Source organism: Marmota flaviventris, chromosome 13 (genome assembly GCF_047511675.1).
Source record: "Marmota flaviventris isolate mMarFla1 chromosome 13, mMarFla1.hap1, whole genome shotgun sequence".
In the NCBI taxonomy this organism is placed as follows: domain Eukaryota; kingdom Metazoa; phylum Chordata; class Mammalia; order Rodentia; family Sciuridae; genus Marmota; species Marmota flaviventris.
Genome location: NC_092510.1, coordinates 55,146,843 through 55,168,422, shown reverse-complemented (window position 1 = coordinate 55,168,422; position 21,580 = coordinate 55,146,843). Strand labels below are relative to the sequence as shown.

The 21,580-nt window shown below is 36.8% G+C and overlaps 1 protein-coding gene across 5 annotated transcripts in view; it reads right to left on the bottom strand.

Moving 5' to 3' along the window:
- Focad (focadhesin) overlaps positions 1-21,580 on the bottom strand; it is a 299,533-nt gene that overhangs the window by 249,163 nt on the left and 28,790 nt on the right. For 3 of the 5 annotated variants that reach the window (XM_071600672.1, XM_027950623.3, XM_071600675.1), the window contains one exon: positions 5,124-5,228. The exons of the other annotated variants lie outside the window; for them this stretch is intronic. In XM_071600672.1, coding sequence (XP_071456773.1) covers positions 5,124-5,228 — 105 coding nt within the window. The remainder of the gene's footprint in view (positions 1-5,123; positions 5,229-21,580) is intronic. 5 annotated transcript variants of the gene reach the window in all.

Below are 21,580 nucleotides of genomic sequence, written 5' to 3'. Positions count from 1 at the left end.
CACAAACTGGCCTTTGTGCACTTACATCAGTATTTATCTGGGATTTTTCTCTCATCTTTCTTTATTTGAATTTCCCTTCAGTGCCAAGTCAAAAGAATCAATATGAATTACAAAGTATCTCAGCCTTTGGGATATACATCTTTAAATTCTTAAAATTAACTCTCCATCCAAATGAACTACACAAATAGATGAACAAATACACATACAGAACCCATAACTTTAATCTACTCAGGGTACAACGATCCATTACTATTAGCCTAATCGCCCACTTCAGAGCACGCCATCTGCCAAATCGTTTAATATTCCCTTATTTCAGAAAGTACAGCTTGATGCTGATCAGACCAAATCTTCCCACAAATAAGATTCTTAACATGTGATATTTGTGCATGTCAGCCACTGTCTGGCACATCAGAATGATGCACAAATTCTGGAACAAGCAGTTACTGCTCATGAATTCACAGCTATTTCCTCACTTTAGCTGAGAGAAGAGAGATCTTAAAGAGATTGCCATAATATGAATATGCAGAGGAAAATTAAACCAAAAGCACAGATAAAATATTGAGGGGTGGGGGGACGGAAATGGCATATTACAAAGCTAATGAGAAAATTAGCCTCCAATAACCTAAAAATCACAAAAACTTAGCTATTCATCCTTGCAACCAAAATACTAGCCAAATTTAGATTCTTTCTGCCCACTATCTATATGATTCATTATTAGAAAAATGTTTAAATAACTAAATACAAGTGTGTTACAGAAAAATGAGTTCAGACTTTTACACTTAGCAAATGTTCTTCAGTTAATCACAGTAACCAGATGTACTACATTGTTCTTTCAATTACCCCCATCCTTAAATGCACTGGCACATGCAGACCCATTTAAAACTTCCGACTAATCTTTTTGAAACCATAAAGGCTGCCTAGAAGGAGGATCGGGTTAAGCAATATGAACTATATTAGTTATACACACTCAAATCTAATCTTTCTCAAAGCACAGTCAGTAGATCACAGGCATCCAAATGTCTTGTCATAATGTAGATGTGAGGCCATGGTCCTGACATATCCAAAACTCAGGACAAGTTCAGAAGACACTGAACACTATGGCAGCTTCTAAATGTATGTTCAGGATTCTTCCCATCCTGATCCTACAACCACCCACTCACCATCTGACCATGAGGAATACTAACATGTGTTGGGGCCATGGAATTATTTCATTAAACCAATCAGTGATCCCTTACATTCTTTCTCTTGCATCCACAGTTGGTTTGCTCTCTTTGGACTCATTTTCTTTTAGAGTTGTCCTCTGGTGCTGGCCCTGGCTTCTCCACTGTGCATGGCTGACATGGAAAACAAACTTGGTGCCTTGGTTTTTATGGAACATACAGACTTCTTGCCTCTCAAATAAACAGGGAATAGAAGAGAGGAAACATGACTAAGCCGCTCAAGACCCAATCCAGTCTACCCCACAGTATTCCTGCAACTCACATGTGGTGCCACCAAGCCCTCAGGGGCTAAAGAAATATTTCTCAAGTGTGATCCACAAATTAGCTGTATCCATATCACTGAGCAACTGGATAAACATGCCAATTCTCAAGTCTCACACAAAACTACTGAAGGAATTAGACTCTCTGGTAAGCCACACTAAGAAACTATCCTTTTAACAAGCTCCCCAGGTGGTTTTTTGCATGAGAACTTTGAAAACCACTAAGTTCTAAGAACAACAAAAAGAACACCCTCTCTAGGGCTCCTTCAGGAAATTCACAGCAGCCAAGAGAAACCATTGGCTAACCTTCGTGGTCCTCATATATTCTCTCTTCACTCCTACTCTGGCATAACTTATGCAATTCAGTACATAACCATTTAAAAGAACTAAGTATTCTGTTTTTAGTATGATTCAAATTAATCAGTCATTATGACAAAAAGAACACACTTAGACCCCAACTGTATATGAGCAAAATCCTTAAAACCATAAAAACACAGGTTGGCTTCATATTCAAAAAGCTGACAGTTATTTGTCCTGCTTCTGTTGTAAACGAATCCTACAGAATAACCAGAGGATACCTCTTAGCGGAGTTCTAAGCTCCCTGTATCCTCTCTATGCTTGCACACACAGCTCGCCCGTTGCCTCTCCAAGGTTGGATGATGTTGCCAACCAACACGTGACAAAGGCGGCTCTAAAATAGCATGACGATTTCATGCTCGACTCAGGCAATACAGCTCACTTGAGGGGAATCTGCTCTTCAGGTTCACCTCTTCTCTGTTTTTGCCATCCACATCTCCCCTAGAGGAACTTAAGGCTCTTATACACTCAATTACACTCTACTGATTTATAGTGCCAAAGAGCCATTCACATAAGGGCCCTCCATAAATGTTATCGGATTATGCCAACTCGGGTGACTGACCCTGGACTTTTCAATGTGCCACCTATTTAAAGACAAACCTTACGCATCCAGTTCTCCTCAGCTCCTCAAATTAGGCTCCCTTATCCACACCTTATACCTAATGTATTTTAAAGACAGTGCCCATAGGATGTTGTGGTGCACACCTATGATCCCAGCTCCTCAGGAGGCTAAGGCAGGAGGGTTACAAGTTTGAGGTCAGTCTCTGCAACTTAGCAGGACCCTGTCTCAAAAAGGGATGGGGATATAGCTCAGTGGTAGAGTACCCCTGGGTTTAATCCCTGTATCATGCCAAAAAATAAACAAAACAAAACAAAAACAGACTGCAATTAAAAGAACCAATATAAGAGAAAATGAATTATAAACAAAACAACAGATAAAACACTACAGATGACTGAAGGCCCAGTAAGTACACACAGTGAGCCCTATGAAAATGGGAATAACCTTGATTCTTCTGTATGAAAGAAAAGTTCTCTTTACCATCAACTAAACCAGTGCTTCTTAAACATTACGGAATTACCTGGAATATCTTTCTAAAACACAGGCTGATTCAGGCAACACGGATGGAGTTAGAGACACCACCTTCTCTTAACAAGCTCCCAGTTACTGCTGCTGCTTCTGTGGCTCTGCTACTTAGTGTGTGGTGGGATAACAGCAGCATCAGTATCACCTGGAGCTTGTTAGACAGGCAGCCTGGGCCCATCCTCCACCTATGGAAAGAGGATCTGCAGTTCAACAAGATCCCCATAGATAAGTATGCACATTAAAAAACAGCTGACCGCCATCTTGTACTGAATGAATCAGAGTCACCAGGGATCCTTTAAAAAATACTGGGCCTCCCAGCAAAGATTCTGATTCAGTTGGTAGGGGACATTTGATTGCTTCCATTTTTTTAAGAACATCCAGGTGGTTCTAATGAACAGGACTGTTGAGAACCAAAGGATAAAATGCCCTACTGAGTGGGAGTATGGAGTAACTGTTAATGGGGGAGGAATTTCTTTAAGGGATGATTAAAATGTTCTAAAATTGATTATGGTGATAGTTGTATAATTCTCTGACTATACAAAAACCCATTGAAGTGTATACTTTAAATGGGTCAGTTGTATGGTATGTGGATTGTATTTCAATGAAACTGTTACACAAACATTAAACTAAGAAACTTAATAACTTGTCTATTTAAATAAATAAATAACCCTCAATGAACAACAATGAAATGGAATTATTTTCTACCCTGTCTCTCCAGAAATATTAAGATCTTGTCGTCTCTTCAGGATCATAGTCAAGGCAATAGAAAAAGAAGAAACCTAAAACTAAAAACTTGCATTACAAAGAACACTACTATGGAAGAAGAAAAAGAGGAAGAGGAAGAAAAGGAGGAGAAGGAAGAAGAAGAAAAAATAAAGACAAGTGAAGGAAGGAAGGAGGAAGAGAAGAAAGGAAGAAAATCATATTTGTCAATTTGGAAAATTGTACCCTATACATCACAAATTTCTACAGTATTTTCAAATAAGTAATTTTCCTTTGCTCCCCCTATTTAAAAATAAATCAGTGAATTCAGTGTACCCTATTCTTCCAAGTTTTCTGTATGTTTGAAGACACTCAAAAACATGCTAAGAAAAAAATATACAAAATGTGAAACTGACTTTATTTTTTAAAAGCCTTAAGAAACTCTCAATAATATACTTATTATTAAAAAAAGATAATAAGCAGCACTAAAACTATAGGAAACAGCATGGTAATAAAGGAGATACTGTTTTCTCATTATCAAAAGGAAAGCACTATAAATACAGGTAAGGAATATGTACCATGCTACGTTGGAGACTAGCTTCTAACACCTGTGGTAGTAAATTCTCAAAACTACAGGTGCAATAAGATGAAGCCAATGATGGCTCATGAGGACCTAATTTATTCTCCCTGTTGGATCACCATAGCCCATGTGAGCCATCTCTCCCTACCCTATAAGCCAGTGCCTTGCTTATGGTCCCGTATTCTCAATCCTTTACAGGCACAGTCTAGATGCATAACTAAACAGAGTTCCTAGGGCACATAAACTGGTTATGTGCATCTCTAGGCCCTGTGCAAACCGAGAGCCCTTCTCTTAAGAAACAGCTTTCTGACAGGTAAAATCATCATTCAGATGAGTATGATGCCCTCCTTGTCCATAACTCCCTTATAAAAATTCAATACATTTTACTAATTTATTGCTGTATTTTATTTTTTAAAGAAAATTCTACTTTATTACACTCTTAGATGACAAAGAAAAGGTAAACCAATGCTCCTAATTACTCACCTTGACCTCAGTAATAATACTTGCAAACCATAGTGTCTCATTACTTTTTATAGTGAGGAAGCTCACCATCCCGCCTAACCCAAACTCTTCCTGCTTTAAGAATATCTGCTCCATGACCTCTTCAATTTTCATAGTAATAGGGAGATAATTACAATTTCTAAAGCAAAAAAGAATGACCTGAATTTTGGGTAACAGATTTAACTTCCAAGAAAGCAACTCTGAAAGCCACATTGGTGATACCCAGCTGTTGTCACCTCCATCTCATTCCTCTGAGTTTTTGAAACACTAGCTTCTGAGAATGAAGACCCAAAATCACTGTGCATACATCCTGCTGAATTAAATAACTAACTCTTAATGGGTTGTCATGTCACAATCCATAACTCAGTTAACAATTCACTTTTGGTTTTCTTTTTAGAAAGAGAGAAGAAAAGGCTTACCTAATAGTATATATATCCTGAATGTTCTTCTCCCCACCTTGTCCTTCCTTTAAAGCTTGCATTTGTAATAATTTCATAATGGATTTTATTAGGCCATGTGTATTCCTGTAAGAAACATAATAACATGTTAAATATTATAAAGTGCATATGCTAAACAGATGCTTTATCCTGCTTGTGTATGTGTGTGTGTTTTGTTGGTACTGGGGTTTGAATTCAGGGCCTTACACATGCTAGGCAAGTGTTCTCTCACTGAGCTATACCCCAGTCCAATCCTACCATTATTAAGTAACTGAATATTTGCCACCCACATTGAACAGTAGCCACCACAGGCATCCAGCTCATTCTGCAGCACAGCAAAGACCTATCCAACACATTTAAGGGAGGAGACAAGTAGCCAAAGAATTCAACCACCTAACTAGCAATCATCCCCTACACTCTCTTGGGGAAAAACCAATGAGGAAAAAGACAAACATTACCTCCACATAATTTCAGAAGTTTCCACATCAGTTACTCATGACAAATTATCAAGTCTTTCATTTATAAATATTAGCAGACCATGAAAAGTAACCAGTCATATGAAATGGATCAACCACCCAAAAAAGTAGGCTAGGGAACCAGAGTAAATAACTCTCATTAAAAGAGAATTAATGGAAGGGAGAATAACACTGATTTTTTTTTCCTTATTTTCTGTTAGTGGTTGAAGGAGAATATATCAAAAAGAAAAAATAGCCCGCTCTTTTTAAATGCAGATCTCCCTTGGGAAGTAGAAAGAAATCATACAAATATATATTAAAAAAGAAGAGTATGTGTTTTTTAAAAAAAATAACTATTTTTTTATTATGGTTGTTAATAGTTGTCCAGCATCTACTGTAAACTAAGCACTTTCTTTAGTCCTTAAATGTATTATTATGTCAACTTACTATTTAGAGTGGAGTAGTATGCAAATCGTTATTAACTTTCTTTGGGCATTAGGACAAGAATTTGACTTAATTAGATATTATTTAGGGCATTTATGTGAGATATCACTGAATGAATTTTTTATGGCATTTAAAGTTTTCCAACTGGCAAAAGGTTTAACCACATAGAAGATCTGCACTGTCTAATAGAGTATACCAGCTAGCCACACATGACTACTAAGCATCAATAATATGGCTAATTCAAATTGAGATGTGCAATAAGTATAAAATACATGCTGGATTTGCCAGGCTCAATTGCACATGCCTGTAATCTCAGATACTGGGAAGGATAAAGCAGAAGAATCACCAGTTCAAGAGCAATCTGGACAATTTAACAAGACCCTGTCTCAAAATAAAACTTAAAAAAAAAAAAAAGGACTGGGGATATAACTCAGTGGTAAAGCACATTCTTAGCATGTGCTAGATCCTAAATTCTATCTCTAATACTTGAGAAAATTTATGCTATATTTAAAAGACTTAAAACAGAAAAGTATGTAAAATATCATGTATAATTTTTATGTTGATTACATGCTGAAATAAAGTTTGATATGTTGGGTTATGTAAAATGCATTAAAAATTAACATCATCTGTCTCTTTACTTTTTTAATGTGGCTACAAGAAAATTTTCAATTACATATGTGGCTTGCATTTGTGGCTCATGTTATGTTTCCATTATACAGCACTGCTGAGTATGTCCATATGGTTTAGTTCCTAAGTGGATTCTTTGGGGAATGTTGAGGTTTCCTTGCAGTTGAAGCATTTTCCACAATGGTATGTTTTCTCTTTCATATGGATCCCCTTATGACCATGCAGTGTAGGCTCCTGAATTAATCATTTGTGACAGTGTCACACATGTATGTTTCTCTCCTGTATGCATCCTTTGGTGAAAAGAGATCTCAACACTGAATGAAGCCTTTCCCTTAAAGATTCTCTCTTGTTCATGATCTCAAAGATTAGCTTTGCCCACATCCCCTACCTTAGTGTTTTCAATTTCATGTTACTTTGATCAAAATGGCCACTAAATTATGCATAATTTTTATGTTGGTTACGTAAAATAGGAGCCACATTCAAATAGTCACAGTTAATATGGTTCAATAAAAATTAAAGAAGAGATCTTTTAAAAACTAGAATGAACTGTGACTGTCTTAGGAAGGTTGGGAGATACATGGCCCTGTTTTCTTCCTTTGGAACTGCTGAGATGCTTCTGAGTACCTTCTCAACTAAAACTCTTAAGTTTCTAGTCTCTTCCTATTCTGAAGCTGAGGAAGAAGATATCTCAACATTCACATCCTTCTCTGCAATTCTTTATATCCATTCACTTTTACAGAATCAGAATCTTTCTGTAGCTAAGGATCCTGGACTGTAAGGAATTATATCAAATTCCTCACTTCCTGTGAGGAATTATATCAAATTCTTCATAATTCTTCACAACACTTTCCTTTACAAAGACCTGGTGATCCTTTGACGTGGAAATGATAACTGCTCTATCACCAGTTTATTAAGAAGCTGTCCCTAGGTGTGAATGTCTGGCCTTAGGCACTGATAGCAGAGCTCATAGTCTCCTCAGAGCCTCAAAGGGACCCAACTCCTCCAAATATATAAATTTTCTAAAGCTCCTCACCAGTTCTCAGGATTGCATCTTGCCCTTTGAAATTCAGTATCTCAGGATAATACAAGTCTTAGGTCTCTGACCCAGGCCTGTGCCCAGATATTATAAGATACCATGAAATCTCAGACCTGTAGCTATATTGAGCAGACAAATTCTCATTATTACTGAGTGAGTGAACTGTTCTAAAAATCCAGTATTGACTTGAGACTTATCCAGGGGGTCTATTTGGTTTTCCCTGGTGACAGAGTCACTACATGTTCAGAAGCCTTCCTGTCTTCTAGTCTTCAATGTGTACACAACTGGAAAGCAGGTCTAACATCTGATTTAATCTAAAATGACTCCTTGTACAGCTGGAAGAAGTTCAGGCCTCACCTAATAACCTCACAAAGCTACTCCTTGGGCATAATGATTAGTTAAATTTTAGATGATCTGTGTTGATTAGATTTCTGATTGAATTCCTTCCAAGAATATGGATTCATTAAATCTTTTTTGCAAACTTTTTTTACTTAGGTTAGTTTTCTTTAACTAAGATTTGCCATAGAACTGAAGTTTTAGAAAGGACAGATATTAGACCTATGATTTTTAAAGAGTTTGGATCCCCCACTCTTTTCTCAAAGCAGTAGAATCCAAGCAAAACGCAAATACATCTCATTTGCATTTAATTCCAAGGAATTCAGAGGAGCAACTAGGGCTGATAAATAAACACCAGCTTTTTAATCTTTATGTTAGATCTCCTTTGTTCTCATTATTTAAATATTTCAAGTGGGTTGAGAGGGATGGTTTCAGACTGATTTATATTTAAACTCTTGCTTTAACTCTAATAAACTAGGGAAATTGGGCTACTTAATACCAAGGAATCTGAACATTCCCATCTGTAAAATCCAAAATCATGATAATAAACTCACCTTTCATGCTTTATTATTAGATAAGTATATCAGTAAAGTACCTGTTTATTTTCCAAAATATTGTGGTAATATAATGTTTAGATTATATCACAAAGATTATAACATTTCCCTCTTTACCAGTGAGGCTGTGGAAGCCCAGTTTTCAGAGCTAATAAATGCTGAAGCCCTGAATCTGCCTGAAACTAACTTCAAACCACCTTAACTTCTAAAACTCCCTAGTATTTTCTCTCTCTCCCCACAAAACCCACTTTCTGGTTTGCAAGAATTTTGTTACTCTATATGTGAAGTCTGCCATTGCAAAATTTAAAATTTTTATTGAATTCTATATGATTGTAGTAATAGGATATGATAGTTTGAATAACGGTAAAAATCAAAATTAGAAGGAAACATAACTAGTAAAGAAGCAAAAATCAAAAAGAATTTTTTTTTTTTTCCGGAATTTAGTCTTCAAACTGAAAAGGCTACCAGTAGTACTAGGCAAGATTTCTGGGGGAAAAAAAAAAAAAAAAAATTATATATATATATATATTTATTTATTACTAATATTTTTCAAATCCAGAGATAAAAAGAATAGTCTATGAATGCTTAGATTTTAAGAAACAAAATCTATAAAATAGATACAATCAGAATAAAATGTCTAATTTGGTATCAGCTTTTTTTCTCTCTGTTTTCTTTTCTTTTGAGATAGGGTCTTGGTCTCAAACTCCTGGGCTCAAGTGATCCTCCCACCTCAACCTCCTGAGCAACTGGGACCATAGACAGGTGCCACCACACCCAGCTATTATTAGAATTCTCATGTACAAACCTGAATGGAGCAAAAAACAAAAAAGAATAAGTTTAATGTATGAGGACAAAATAAATATTTTAAGACATAACACTCTAAATTTTTTTCTTAAAGTTCACCAGTTAAAAGGGCTGGGGGGATAGCTCAGTGTTAGAGCACGTACCTAGCATTCTTGAAGCACTGTATATGATCACCATCATAGGGGGAAAAAAAAAGATAATGTATGGTAATTGCACAAACCTTATAAATATACTAAAAACCAGTCAATTATACACTTTAGAATGTTTATTTTAAAAGTGAATCATATCTGTTTTTTAACATATTCATAAGAAATAATTGAGGGAATAAAAAGACACAAACTACAAGGAACTTTGGTCTTTGAAGAGAAAAAGATAGATAGAGTCTAAGATGAAATATTTGTAACAAATGACAAAAGGTTCATATCCACAAAACAAGAAAAGCAACAAAATAGACAAGTCATAGAATAGAAAAATAAGCAGAGAATATAGATATGCAAATAACAAAAAATAAGATTCATCATATCCAGTGTTGATGAGTGAATGGGGAAATAAGCATTTTCGTGTTGTGTGAGGTTGTTTCAGTCTTTATGGAGAGCAATTTCACATCATCTATAAAAATTTTAAATGACTCTATCCTTTCCCTCATAAATTCTGCTTCTAGAACCAATCCTACAGTTAAACACATCAAAAGAAGATATCACACTACATTTTTTATCTTGAAAAATGAAAGAGAGCCGGTTTTAGTGGCTCATGCCTATAATCCTAGCAACTCTGGAGGCTGAGGCAGGAGGAATGCAAGTTCGGGGCCAGCCAGGGCTACTTAAGGAGACCCCGCCTCAAAATACAAAGATAAAAAGTGATGGAGATGTAGATCAGTGGTAAAGCACCCCTGGGTTCAATCCCCAGTACCACACATAGACACACACATACACACACACACACAAAGACAGAATACATATTTACCAATAAGGAAATGGTTAAAATATAAAACATCTGGTTATAGAACACTCCAAACCTGTTAATAAGGATACAAACAGATGGATAAATAGTGACATGGAAAGCTTTCCATTGCATATTAAGTGGAGACGCAAGCTTTAGGACAAATTTTAAACACCTGGTGTATGTGCGTAGAAATACTTTTAAAAATGGGATTCCAATTTCACTAAAGTTAGTTATTCCCTAACTCTATGTACCTGGACCTAGGTTCAGACACCCTAGCTTTCTTTATGTCTTAGAGGAAACCAAGGCCAGGACTTGGGAGAACCTCTCACATTCCGTAATATTGCTAAGGCTTTCCAGACCTGCCATTTCCTACTTTTCATCAGGATCAAATAAAAAGTGAATTTTTAAAAATAAAATAAGATGATACAAAGAAATTTTACCACTTACTACTTTCACAATCTAGAAATGCCACTGTCTGTATTTTCAAAAAAGTATGAACAACTTTATTAGTTTAAAAAAGGAAAAGGGAGTGAGGGTGTAGCTCAGTGGTAGAGCACATGCCCAGCATGCATGGGGCTGTGGGCTCCACCTCCTAGTACCACAAATAAAAAGGGCTGGGGGGAATTTATACTCTCAACTGATGAAGGACTTCTGAACACAAATAGAAGATTATACCTGATCTCCTGACTAGATAGTATGAGCAAAATTTAAATAAACAATAAAATAACCAGTGTCTTATTTAGAAGCTATCTTCAGCCACAGTTTAGCAAAGACACAAAGCATGTTGTTTAATTTGAGAAGGTAGGCTTCCAAAGAACATTTTTAGGAACTGGAATTAGCCTTCAGACAAGCAGGCTGTATGAGTTTGAGGTACACAGAACAGTTAATTAACAAATCAGAGACAAGACTTTAATCAGGACAAAAAAAAAGCTGATTAGATATTATGCCTGACTTATTCATAGCATAATGTGTTCAGGGGATATCATTAACATAACAAGCACATCCTGCTATTCCCACTTCAGCATCTGAATTCCATCTCATAGTCAACATGTCCAAAACTGAACTTCTGTTCTCCCCATACACCTGGTCGTCTATGTTCCCTATCTACTTATAGAGAAATCAAACCAGAAATAAGGTGTCTCCTTTGACAGATCCCTCACAGGCATCTTTATAGTCAATCCATCTCAAACGTTTCACCCACTAAAAACCTCACAAAGCTATCTATATCTCTAGTGGACGCAGACATCAACTCTCACCTGAACATCAGCAACAGCCACCTAAGCTCATCTCCCTGATCTACTCTATCTGTCTACCCCAAAGCTAACACTTTCAATTGTATCTTCATGCTGCAGCCAGATTGCTTTTTTTGGAACCACTGATACCCACTAGATAAAATACTTCAATAGATTTCCTCTGCACCCCAGATAAAGACCCAAATCCTCAATCACCCATCACAGCCTGCATTGTCTGGCCCCCACCGTTTTCCCAGCCTCATCTCAAACCACTCTCCACTTGCTCTAAGCATTCTTTTAGGCTTCCTAGTAGCCATCTTTCCTTCCACAACAGGGAGTCGACACATACCATTTCCTGCACCTGAAATGTTTTGCGCTCTTGTGTTTGCCTTGATAACGCATACACATTCCTTGATCTCATCTTAGGCATTAGTTCCTTGGGAAAGCCTTCCTTAATAACTTAAGTCAATGCCCTCTAATTAAGGCACTTCCAGTGCACTGTATGTGGTCTGAATGTAGTGTCATATGCATAGTTTCATAAACGTATTTGAACATGTAAAACTATGTGCTTGTCATAGTCCCCTCTACAGCAGAAACACCACGAGTGTAACAATGATGCCTGCTCAACTCACATGACATCACAGCACTGAACACAGGAAAACAAGGGAAAAAATAAACTTGTGGGCTGAGGTTGTAGCTCAGTGGTAGAGCGTTTGCCTAGCACATGTGAGGCAACAAGTTAGATCCACATAAAAATAAATAAAATTAAGGTTTTGTGTTCATCTACAACTAAAAAATATATATATTTAAAAAGAAAGAAAGAAACTCACTAAATGTGTTCATGGCTCACATGGATGCATATATCTAAGGTATTGTCTTGCTCATCTCCAGGGAGGATCTCTCAAGGTAATTTCTAGTTTTGGAATGACATAATTTTACACATGCACATTGAAATTAGAGTATCTGATATATTTAATTTTCAAAATTCATTGCTTGGTTTTTTACTAAATAAACCACTACAGATAGTATTACTGGTTGTGGCTACATAGGGCCATTCATTTAAAAATCACACATTTAGCCAATGAAGGAATTATAAGTGAAGGAATTGCAATGACGGAAAATAATATTAATATAATGCATTTACATCATCAAGCAATGAAACAACCCTATTGGGGCAAGGAAGTGGCAGGTTTTTTTTGTTGGAGTTTTGTTTGTTTTTCTCATTTAATACATGGACTTAATAATACTAAAACCTACTTTGATTCCTAATAGAAGAAAGAGAATATTTAGATGATATACAGAATTTTAACTGCTCTGTTGAAAACTGATAACCATATAGATAAATCTAAGTCCTAAGAGAGTTTCAGAAATATTACATGGCCCCTGTAACTTGATATAAGAGCACGAACCACCTTTGGAAAGATGCTATTTTCTTTCCCTCCCTTCTACCTTAACTCATTTATTATGTATGAAGATCACTGAATAATAATAGAATTTTTGAGATTTATTTAACCCTGCCTGAAGATGTTCCTAAAGAGTATATCCAAAAAACAGCCATAAAAAAATAGAAGGAAATAAGGAAAGAAAAACAAATGACAGTAATAGAATGTCACCATTTGAAACTCCTAACCCAAGGAATTAATGGACCTAGTCACTGAGTTTCAACGGCTACTAACATCATCAAAAAGGAAAATAATCAGATATTATTTGTCTTTTAACAGAAGAACACAATACCACTGATGAAGAAGTCTCTCCTCACCAGGCTGTCCTGAAGAATCAATGAGGAATTTCAGGTGAAGTTCTAAAGCACAAGGAATGCACACAGCTAATACTCAAGGAAGGCTAGTTTCCTCCCTTAACCACCCCTCCCACTAGCAACCAATGCAGTGGTTGTTTCCATTATTATTCCTGTTTGGAAATATCATTTACACTTTTAAAAAAACATCTGGACCAAGAAGAGGAGGAAATAAAACATGCAGTATCCCACCATCCCAGTGTCATCTTTGACACCAACTCTCTTCTCAACCTCTCCTCCCTCTATCCCTATCAGAGCAACACAGATGTGATCTCAGCCACTTATGCTTAAGCATGATTGTTTCAAAGCTAGATCTAAACTGGATGAGCAGCTCCTATTTCCAAGGTCATGGCTCTCCTTCAAGTTCAATCCCAATGCAAAAGGTTCCTCAGAAATAGCATTCTGGTCTCCTCTCTCTTTGGGGAATTAATGTTCCTTCTCAACTCATTTGCTTACTGTATATGTGCACACAATGAAGACACAGCTGGTAGAGAGTTAGTTACCTTGTATTCTCCAAAGGATACTTTTAAGTCCTAACCCCCCATTCCTGTGAATGTGACTTTATTTTGAAATAGTATCTTTGCTGATATAATTATACCTATAATCCCAGAGGCTTGGGAGGCTAAGCCAGGAGGATCATGAGTTCAAAGCCAGACTCAGCAAAAGCAAAGCACTACGCAACTTAGTGAGACTCTGTCTATAAATAAAAAACAAAATAGGTCTGGGGATGTGGCTCAGTGGTCAAGTGCCCCTGAGTTCAAGCCCTGGTACCCAAAAAAAAAAAAAAAAAAAAAACCAGATTTCAAGATGAGGTCTCCTTGAGTGAGTCTTAAATCCAATAATAGGTATCCTTACAAGAGAGAAAGAAAAAAAAATAACAGAATATTTGAGAAAAAGAGATACACAAAGATATCGCCCATAAAAGTTCAGAGGCAGAAAATGTAGTTATGCATCCACAAGCCAAAGGATGCCAGGGCTTGTCAGCAGCCACCAGACTAGAAGAAAGGCATAGAACAGATTCTCCCAGAGCTTTCAGAAGGAACCAATCCTACTGAGACCTTTGTTGTAGTCTTCCGGCATCCAGAATCATAAAAGAATAAATTTCTGCTGTTTTAAGCCACCGTGTTTTAAGTTCATGGTCATTTGTTACAGCAGCTCAAGAAAACTGATACACAGCCCCTGGCAGAGCTGACTGATCCAACTTCGGGCCCTGCCCTTGGAAATCTGTAATTGAGGCCAAGAAATCCAATTCTCAGTCTGGCTATCTTTCATACATAAGAAATGATAAACCCAGGATCAAGTGGTGCCCTATGAACTAGGAAGCACAGAAAGTCAGTTTTCAGAAAGTGACCAGAATGAAATACACAGCCTACATCCAATTTTTTTCTGAAGTCCAGGGACATTCCTAATTTTGGATCCTATGGCACCCCCTACGCTTCATTTAAAAAAAAAGAAAATCGCCCTTTTATGCTCAACGTTCAAGTGAATGTCTTTAACTGGTAGTCCAAAGGCTCCTAACATATTCAGGAACCTGATGCCAAAAGCTCTTCAGTAAAGATCAGCTGGAACAAGTCCCTCCTTGGACAGGTGCCAAGAAAAACTAAATTTACTCAAGAACTCTTTAAGAGAGAGTGAAGGAGACTTCAGGACTAAGCCACAATTGTAGTAGCAAGAGAAAATGCAAATAGGGACCTTAATTTTCACTGGGCATAAGAGCCAAGACCTAGTGGGCATGTTGGCACATGCCTGTAATCTCAGCTACTTGGGAGGCTGAAATTGAAAAATTGCAAGTTCGAGGCCAGCATGGACAACTTTGTGAGACTCTTTTTCAAAATAAAAATAAAAAATAAAAACAGCTGGGGGCTGGGATTATGGCTCAGTGGTAGAGCGCTTGCCGAGCATGCATGAGGCACTGGGTTGGATCCCCAGCACCACATTAAAAAAAGAAAAGAAACTAAATAAAGGTGTTGTGTTCATCTACAACTAAAAATATATATTATTAAAAAAAAAAAAAAAAAGCTGGGTTGTAGCTCAGTGGAACAGTGGGTTCAATCCATAATACCACAAAAAAAGAAAAAAAAAAAAAGGTGCCAACCCCTAGATTTTACAATGAGGGAATATGGATCAATAATAATATTAAAGATTCCAAAACATATAGAACAAACAGGCTTTTTTGTGACAAGCTGTAAAAACTATACTAATTAAAACCACTCTTGCAAATTGCTTTTCACTAGGCAAAATGGCATGATCACTATTGTGCATATGAATAACATGTATCAGCTTTCTTTTGTTGTGGTTCACTTGATTACAGCACTAAATACTGCTCATATATGCTTGGTCTTCTTTGAAAAAGACTGTGAATAATGTTTGCTTCTTTGCTTCCAAAATATATCAAATATGAGGCACAAAGTACCCACATTTGAACAGGGATAGAATAAAAAGGGCTTAGGTTAAAGAGAACAAGAGCATCTTAAAAAAGGGATCATCTCTATGTATCATGGAAACAAATGGTACAAATGTGGCCAAGTCTCTTCATAACCAGTAAGAATCAAAGATCCCTGAAAAGGATAAGTGGGAAGCCTAAAGCACAGAAAGTCACCAGCAAATAAGTGAATGATAAACACTAAGTTAATGATCAAATCATTGTCTAAATTCATTGTAACATTATGAAAAACAGAAAGGAAGAGAAGAAAAAAACAGTTTTGTGGAATTCATGCTTAAATAAATGAATGACAAAAAAATAATACTTCTTAGGGGAAAAACAAACAAACAAAACAAAAAAACCCTAAGAGATATAATGCTATTGAGCATTTGCTTGGAAAAGTTCTGTGTACTCACTCAGAAAACAGCTGGATTTCTTCTGAAGCATTTTTCCATTATAAAAGAAACATGTGTTCAGTAGTCACTGTTCTTAAATCACCTAGGAACATCTCAGCATAAACACATGACTCTTAAAATGGAAGATTTTGTGATAAACAAAGCCTTCAGCCAGATCAACGGACTGAAAAAAGAAAAAAAAAAAAAAATAGGGCAGACTGTCCTAGATGAGGAAAGTGGCTGGAATCACTTTTCTGTTTATGGGCTTTGAATTGAGAGAGATTCTGGAATTTTAGAGGAAGTAAAAAAAGAAAAGGATTTGGGGGGAAAGGAAGGACTACATCTGGAAACAAGATAATAGGCCTAAAAGGAATATCTAAAAGACAAGATGATGGGGAAACGGGCATGGTCTAATAACTCTTTCACCTTCTGATAAAAGTTAAGTAGGCAATGATATCAATGTACATATCAACCCTGAAACCATCTCCACAAAGTAATACTCTGACACCCCAGCTGCAGATTAAAGCATGCCATCTTCCCTAGCCTTTGGAGGAAACCTCAAAAATCCATCCTTCCTTGGTGGTTATTCTCCTGCCAAAAGAAATAAAGAGGGCTGGGGATGTGGCTCAAGCGGTAGCGTGCTCGCCTGGCATGTATGCGGCCCGGGTTCAACCCTCAGCACCACATACAAACAAAGATGTTGTGTCCGCCGAGAACTAAAATAATAAATATTAAAATTCTCTCTCTCTCTCTCTCTCTCTCTCTCTCTCTCTCTCTCTCTCTCTCTCTCTTTCTCTCTCTCTCTCTCTCTTTAAAAAAAGAAAGAAAGAGAAAGGAACTAAATAGTACAGAATGTAATACAACAAGACAGGAACAGTATGTCTGCCTGATTGTCAACATTTCCTACCTGATAACAAAGGAATTAAGTTTCCCAAGGCACAAGATCATCAGTAAGAGTAAACCCCAAGAGACCAAGAGACAAGTATTTTCTCAATAAATTATCCTAAATCTTCACTTCGAAGAGTTCTCAGAAACATTTCTAATCATTGGACTTTCATCAATCCAAGATCAAAGATTCACAAATCCAATAGTCAGGACCCTCTATGGGAATATTTAATATTCTGTAGAACATTTCATTAAAAAGTAAACTTGGGACTGGGGTATAGCTCAGTGGTACAGCACTCACCCAGCACGCATGAGACCCTGGATCCATCACCAGTACCATACCGCCACCACTACCAACCCCCCCCAAAAAAAGTAGACTTCAAAAAATACCCTTCAATTTCTCACATTTAACACACTTAACATTCCCAAAATATATCAACCACAGGTCCCTTCCCTGTTTGGAAGCACAAAAAGCAAACAAATCAAATATTAGCCTAGTTTATCTGGCAGCATAACCTTCCTACCAAGCACATTTGCAAATGAAGAAGGGTTGGGGGAAAGCAGTTGAGCTGAAATTACAGGCTGTCATGACACCTCAATATTGAACACTGAATACCTGGCTCCACAGAGAGTAAGATTTTATTCACAATCCTGTTACTAAGCAACTGTAACAATGGCTGTGTGAGCAGTTAAAGGGGAAAATATGTAAGGAAAGAAAAATGGGAAACTCCTTGCTCTGGGAATCTTTATCTCAGGATAAATTCAATATTAAAAACAAAACCAAAAATAATCTCAACTCAAAACAAGTAATTCCTCAAAGGACAAGAAAAGTATATGCTACTATATATCATTCACTTTAATTTCAGTTTTGGTTAATTTCAAAATTCACATTTAATGGGTAATAATGATTTCCGTACTGTATCTCCTTTGTGGTCCCTTTCTTTCCTTCACCATCCCTAGGGATTTTTTTTTTTTTCAAATTTCCTTACTGATTAAAAGAACATTTTAGAGGGCTTAAATCCATTTCTTTGTTTACAGAAGCTATAAAAACTAGTCTACAATTGTTTCATGTTGCCTCGGCTTTGAACGGAGGACACTCTAGGACATCAAACTGCTCCTTTGAAGAGAACAGTCTCTCAAGCAGAGCCAGACACTTTCCCAGCCACTCCCTGAAGTTTAGACAACCAGGGCACTTGCAAATGTCAAGTCTTTTTCAAAGTTAGACTATACAACGAAGCACCCTTGAAACCAAGTTTTGCAAATTGCAAGCTGGGTTTCAAGTGGGAGGGGGCTTCCAGCCTTGTTCCAAAGGCATTTTACAAAGGAGGCCTGCAAAGGGCCAAAGAGCCGGTAATACAGCTGGAAGAGAGCATCTCACCTACTTTTCCTTCTGTCTTTATAGCTTTCAATTTCTGCCACAATGCTGAGAAAACTCCACAAGCCATATTTTCTAAATGTCTATCCTATAGAAGACACTGTTGGCTTCTTCTCTCCCCACCCACTTCTCAGTTCCTGAAGGATATTAGGTTCAAAGACAAGCAAAATGGAAAGACAAAGTTTTAGAATTATTTTGCTAAATCAAAGATAAATAGTCATGATGGAGCTCTGTTCCCAAGGTACCTTTAGATTCTGATAACCCTCTATTTTAAGAGGAGAAATCCCGAGTCAAGTAGGAACTTAGATACTAGAAACTGAAGACCCAAAAAGTCTTTGCCAAAGTCATCCTGCTTACAGATCCCAAAGATAGAGATGGTTTGTGTCTCAGAAAATTTCCCATGCAGCATTTGGAAGAGGAGGCTGTTTGATTCTTCTGTTTCTAATTAGCTTGTGTTTCTTAAATTTGATTCTCATTTTGCTTTAAAAAAAAAAAAAAAAAAAACATAAAACAGTACAAAGTTTGGTCTTTGTGATTGCTACAAACCTAAAAGCTATGTTACTTGAAATAAAGCAAATGAAGAAATTTCTGTTTTGTGACATTCAAATAATTATTACCCCTACTGGCAACAAAAAGAAAAACTCAGCACTTATATCACACGTTTATGGCCAAACCGATTTAAAAATTAAATTGGAAGCCATGTGTAGTGGCACATGCGGGTAGTCCAAGCACTCAAGAGGACTAAAGTAGGAGAATCACTTGAGTCCAGGAGTTTAGAACCAGCCTGGACAATATCAAGAGCCCACTTCAAAAAAAAAAAAAAACTTTCATAACATTAGGGTCTACTTTATCTACATTTCTTTGTGGCTAATAGGTCAGACTATATGAACTTTCTCATACATATAAATTTTCAATTATATGTACATAGAATATCTTTTAAGACAATAAGATCTAGTAACAGTTTTGGCTCTATGGAAAAAAAAGAGAGAGAGAGACAGGGTCTTTGTCCTACCATAGGACAGTAGGTCTGGAAAGAAGATAATAGTCCCAAAAGGAATATTTAATAGACAAAGACAGGGGTAGACTGTGCTTCATATATCCAATGTGAATATATTGCCTATTCAAAAAATACATGTTTAAATTTTAAAAAGAAAAAATAATGTTACTGACAATTATACACAGATGATAGGCAGATTCACTATTAGTGAAGCTTATACTTTGCAGCTTACAATAGTGAGATGTATTTCTACTGATGTGTGAACAATATCCCACACCAGCATAATATTCTAAGAAAATTTTTTTAAATTAAGGGTATAATCTAATCTGGTCTAATTACCCCTTAGATATATAGAATTCATTGCCCTGGTCCCCTTAACTGCTGATACTTTAATATAAATATACAACTATGCAATGCAAGTAGACTCAATGTTTACAAAGGTGTTCAGGTATTTGCAAACTATATAGAAGGAATAAGTATCATTAGCTATATCTGACAAAAGGGGTAAGTCAAAATCTAAGTGACTTGCTTAAGGTCAACCAATAAGCGAGACACATAAAATTCTCATCATTTAGAAATCTTCCTCAAAATTACTTTTTAATGATAATACAATAGAATTCTACTAAAATTATTTCTGTGTATGGGTGTGGACATGCGCGAGCGAGAGAGTGTATATAGAAACAGAAAGAGAGAAGTAAGTTTTTAGTCATGATCTAACCCTTTCTTTTTTTTTTTTTTAGTTGTAGATGAACATAATACCTTTATTTATTTGTCTTTATGTGGTGCTGAGGCTCGAACCCAGGGCCTCACACATGCTAGGCGAGAGCTCTACCACTACTGAGCCACAAACCTAGCCCCAACCCTTTCTTATTCAGAAATGTTTGGCCACAAACTAAGTACAATGAGTGTGCAAGGTATTAAAGTACAAGTTAATACATATACAATATTTGTTTCTTTATTTATATGAAAGAGCAAGTCACTCAGGTGAGAAGAGGGAAATGTCTGGGCAGAAAGGAGGATGTCTGAGCTGACCATTGAAGGATAACAAAGACGACATCAGAAGAAGGGGAAGGAATACATGTAGAAGTCGAGCACTGCAAAGGCTCAGGAAGAGTGAGCAGTAAATGCATGTGAGCAGAGGAAGCATGGGAGGAAATGTAGCCTGACCAGGAGACTAGAACGGTTTGAGAAGCACTCACATACCATGCCACAGCATTTGGACTTATAACTACTACAGACAGCAAAATTAATAGGAAAGCCAAAACTTCAAAAATGGAAAAAATGGATAAAACAATAGAATTTATGGAGAAAGGTTAAAAGGCTTAAAGTTCACATAGTCCAATAGACTTCAAGCCCAGGAAGGCTTCTTTCTCAGACTGATAGTTACAGACATTCTCCCTCCCCACTGAAGACAGAAAAAAGATTAAGCACTCAGTTCTACAATATCACAAATAAAAAATGAGCATGGAGGAGAATGGGAGAGAAGCTGGGTGAAAGTTAGAAGGAACAGAATTCCAAATGATTTAATGTGGGCAAAAATTAGTGTTTTATAAGACCATTTATTTAAGGAAAAAGTGGCATCTCCTTTTCAGGGAGTTTTGTTGTTGTTTGGTTGTCTGGTTTAGTTTGGTTTGAATTTTTGCAATGGTAGAGATAGAACCCAGGGCCTCATATATACCAGGCAAGCACTCTACCACCAAGCTACATCCCCAATCCTCAGAGAGCATTTTATAAGAGACGTTCACTGCTTCTAATATGTTCCTGTCTGACCATCTTGGAACGGTTGGCCCTTTCTATCCCTTGTGAATCTATGACCCTCAATCTGTGAATGGCCTAAACATGGCTATACAAAATGAATGTATAAATTATACAAAATAATGTGTTGTTCAAAGAACAAACATTATTCACTTGGAATAATCAGAGATAAGGTATTCCCAAGTCACAAAATACTTTTAAAGAAATAAGTGGTAGACTGGGGTTGTGACTCAGTGGTAGAGCGCTTGCCTAGCATGTGTGAGACCCTGTGTTTGATTCTCAGCACCACATATAAGCAAGTAAATAAATAAAGACCACCAATAACTAATAAAGATATTTAAAAAAAGGAAGAATTGCTATCATTTTCTAATACATATTACCAGTT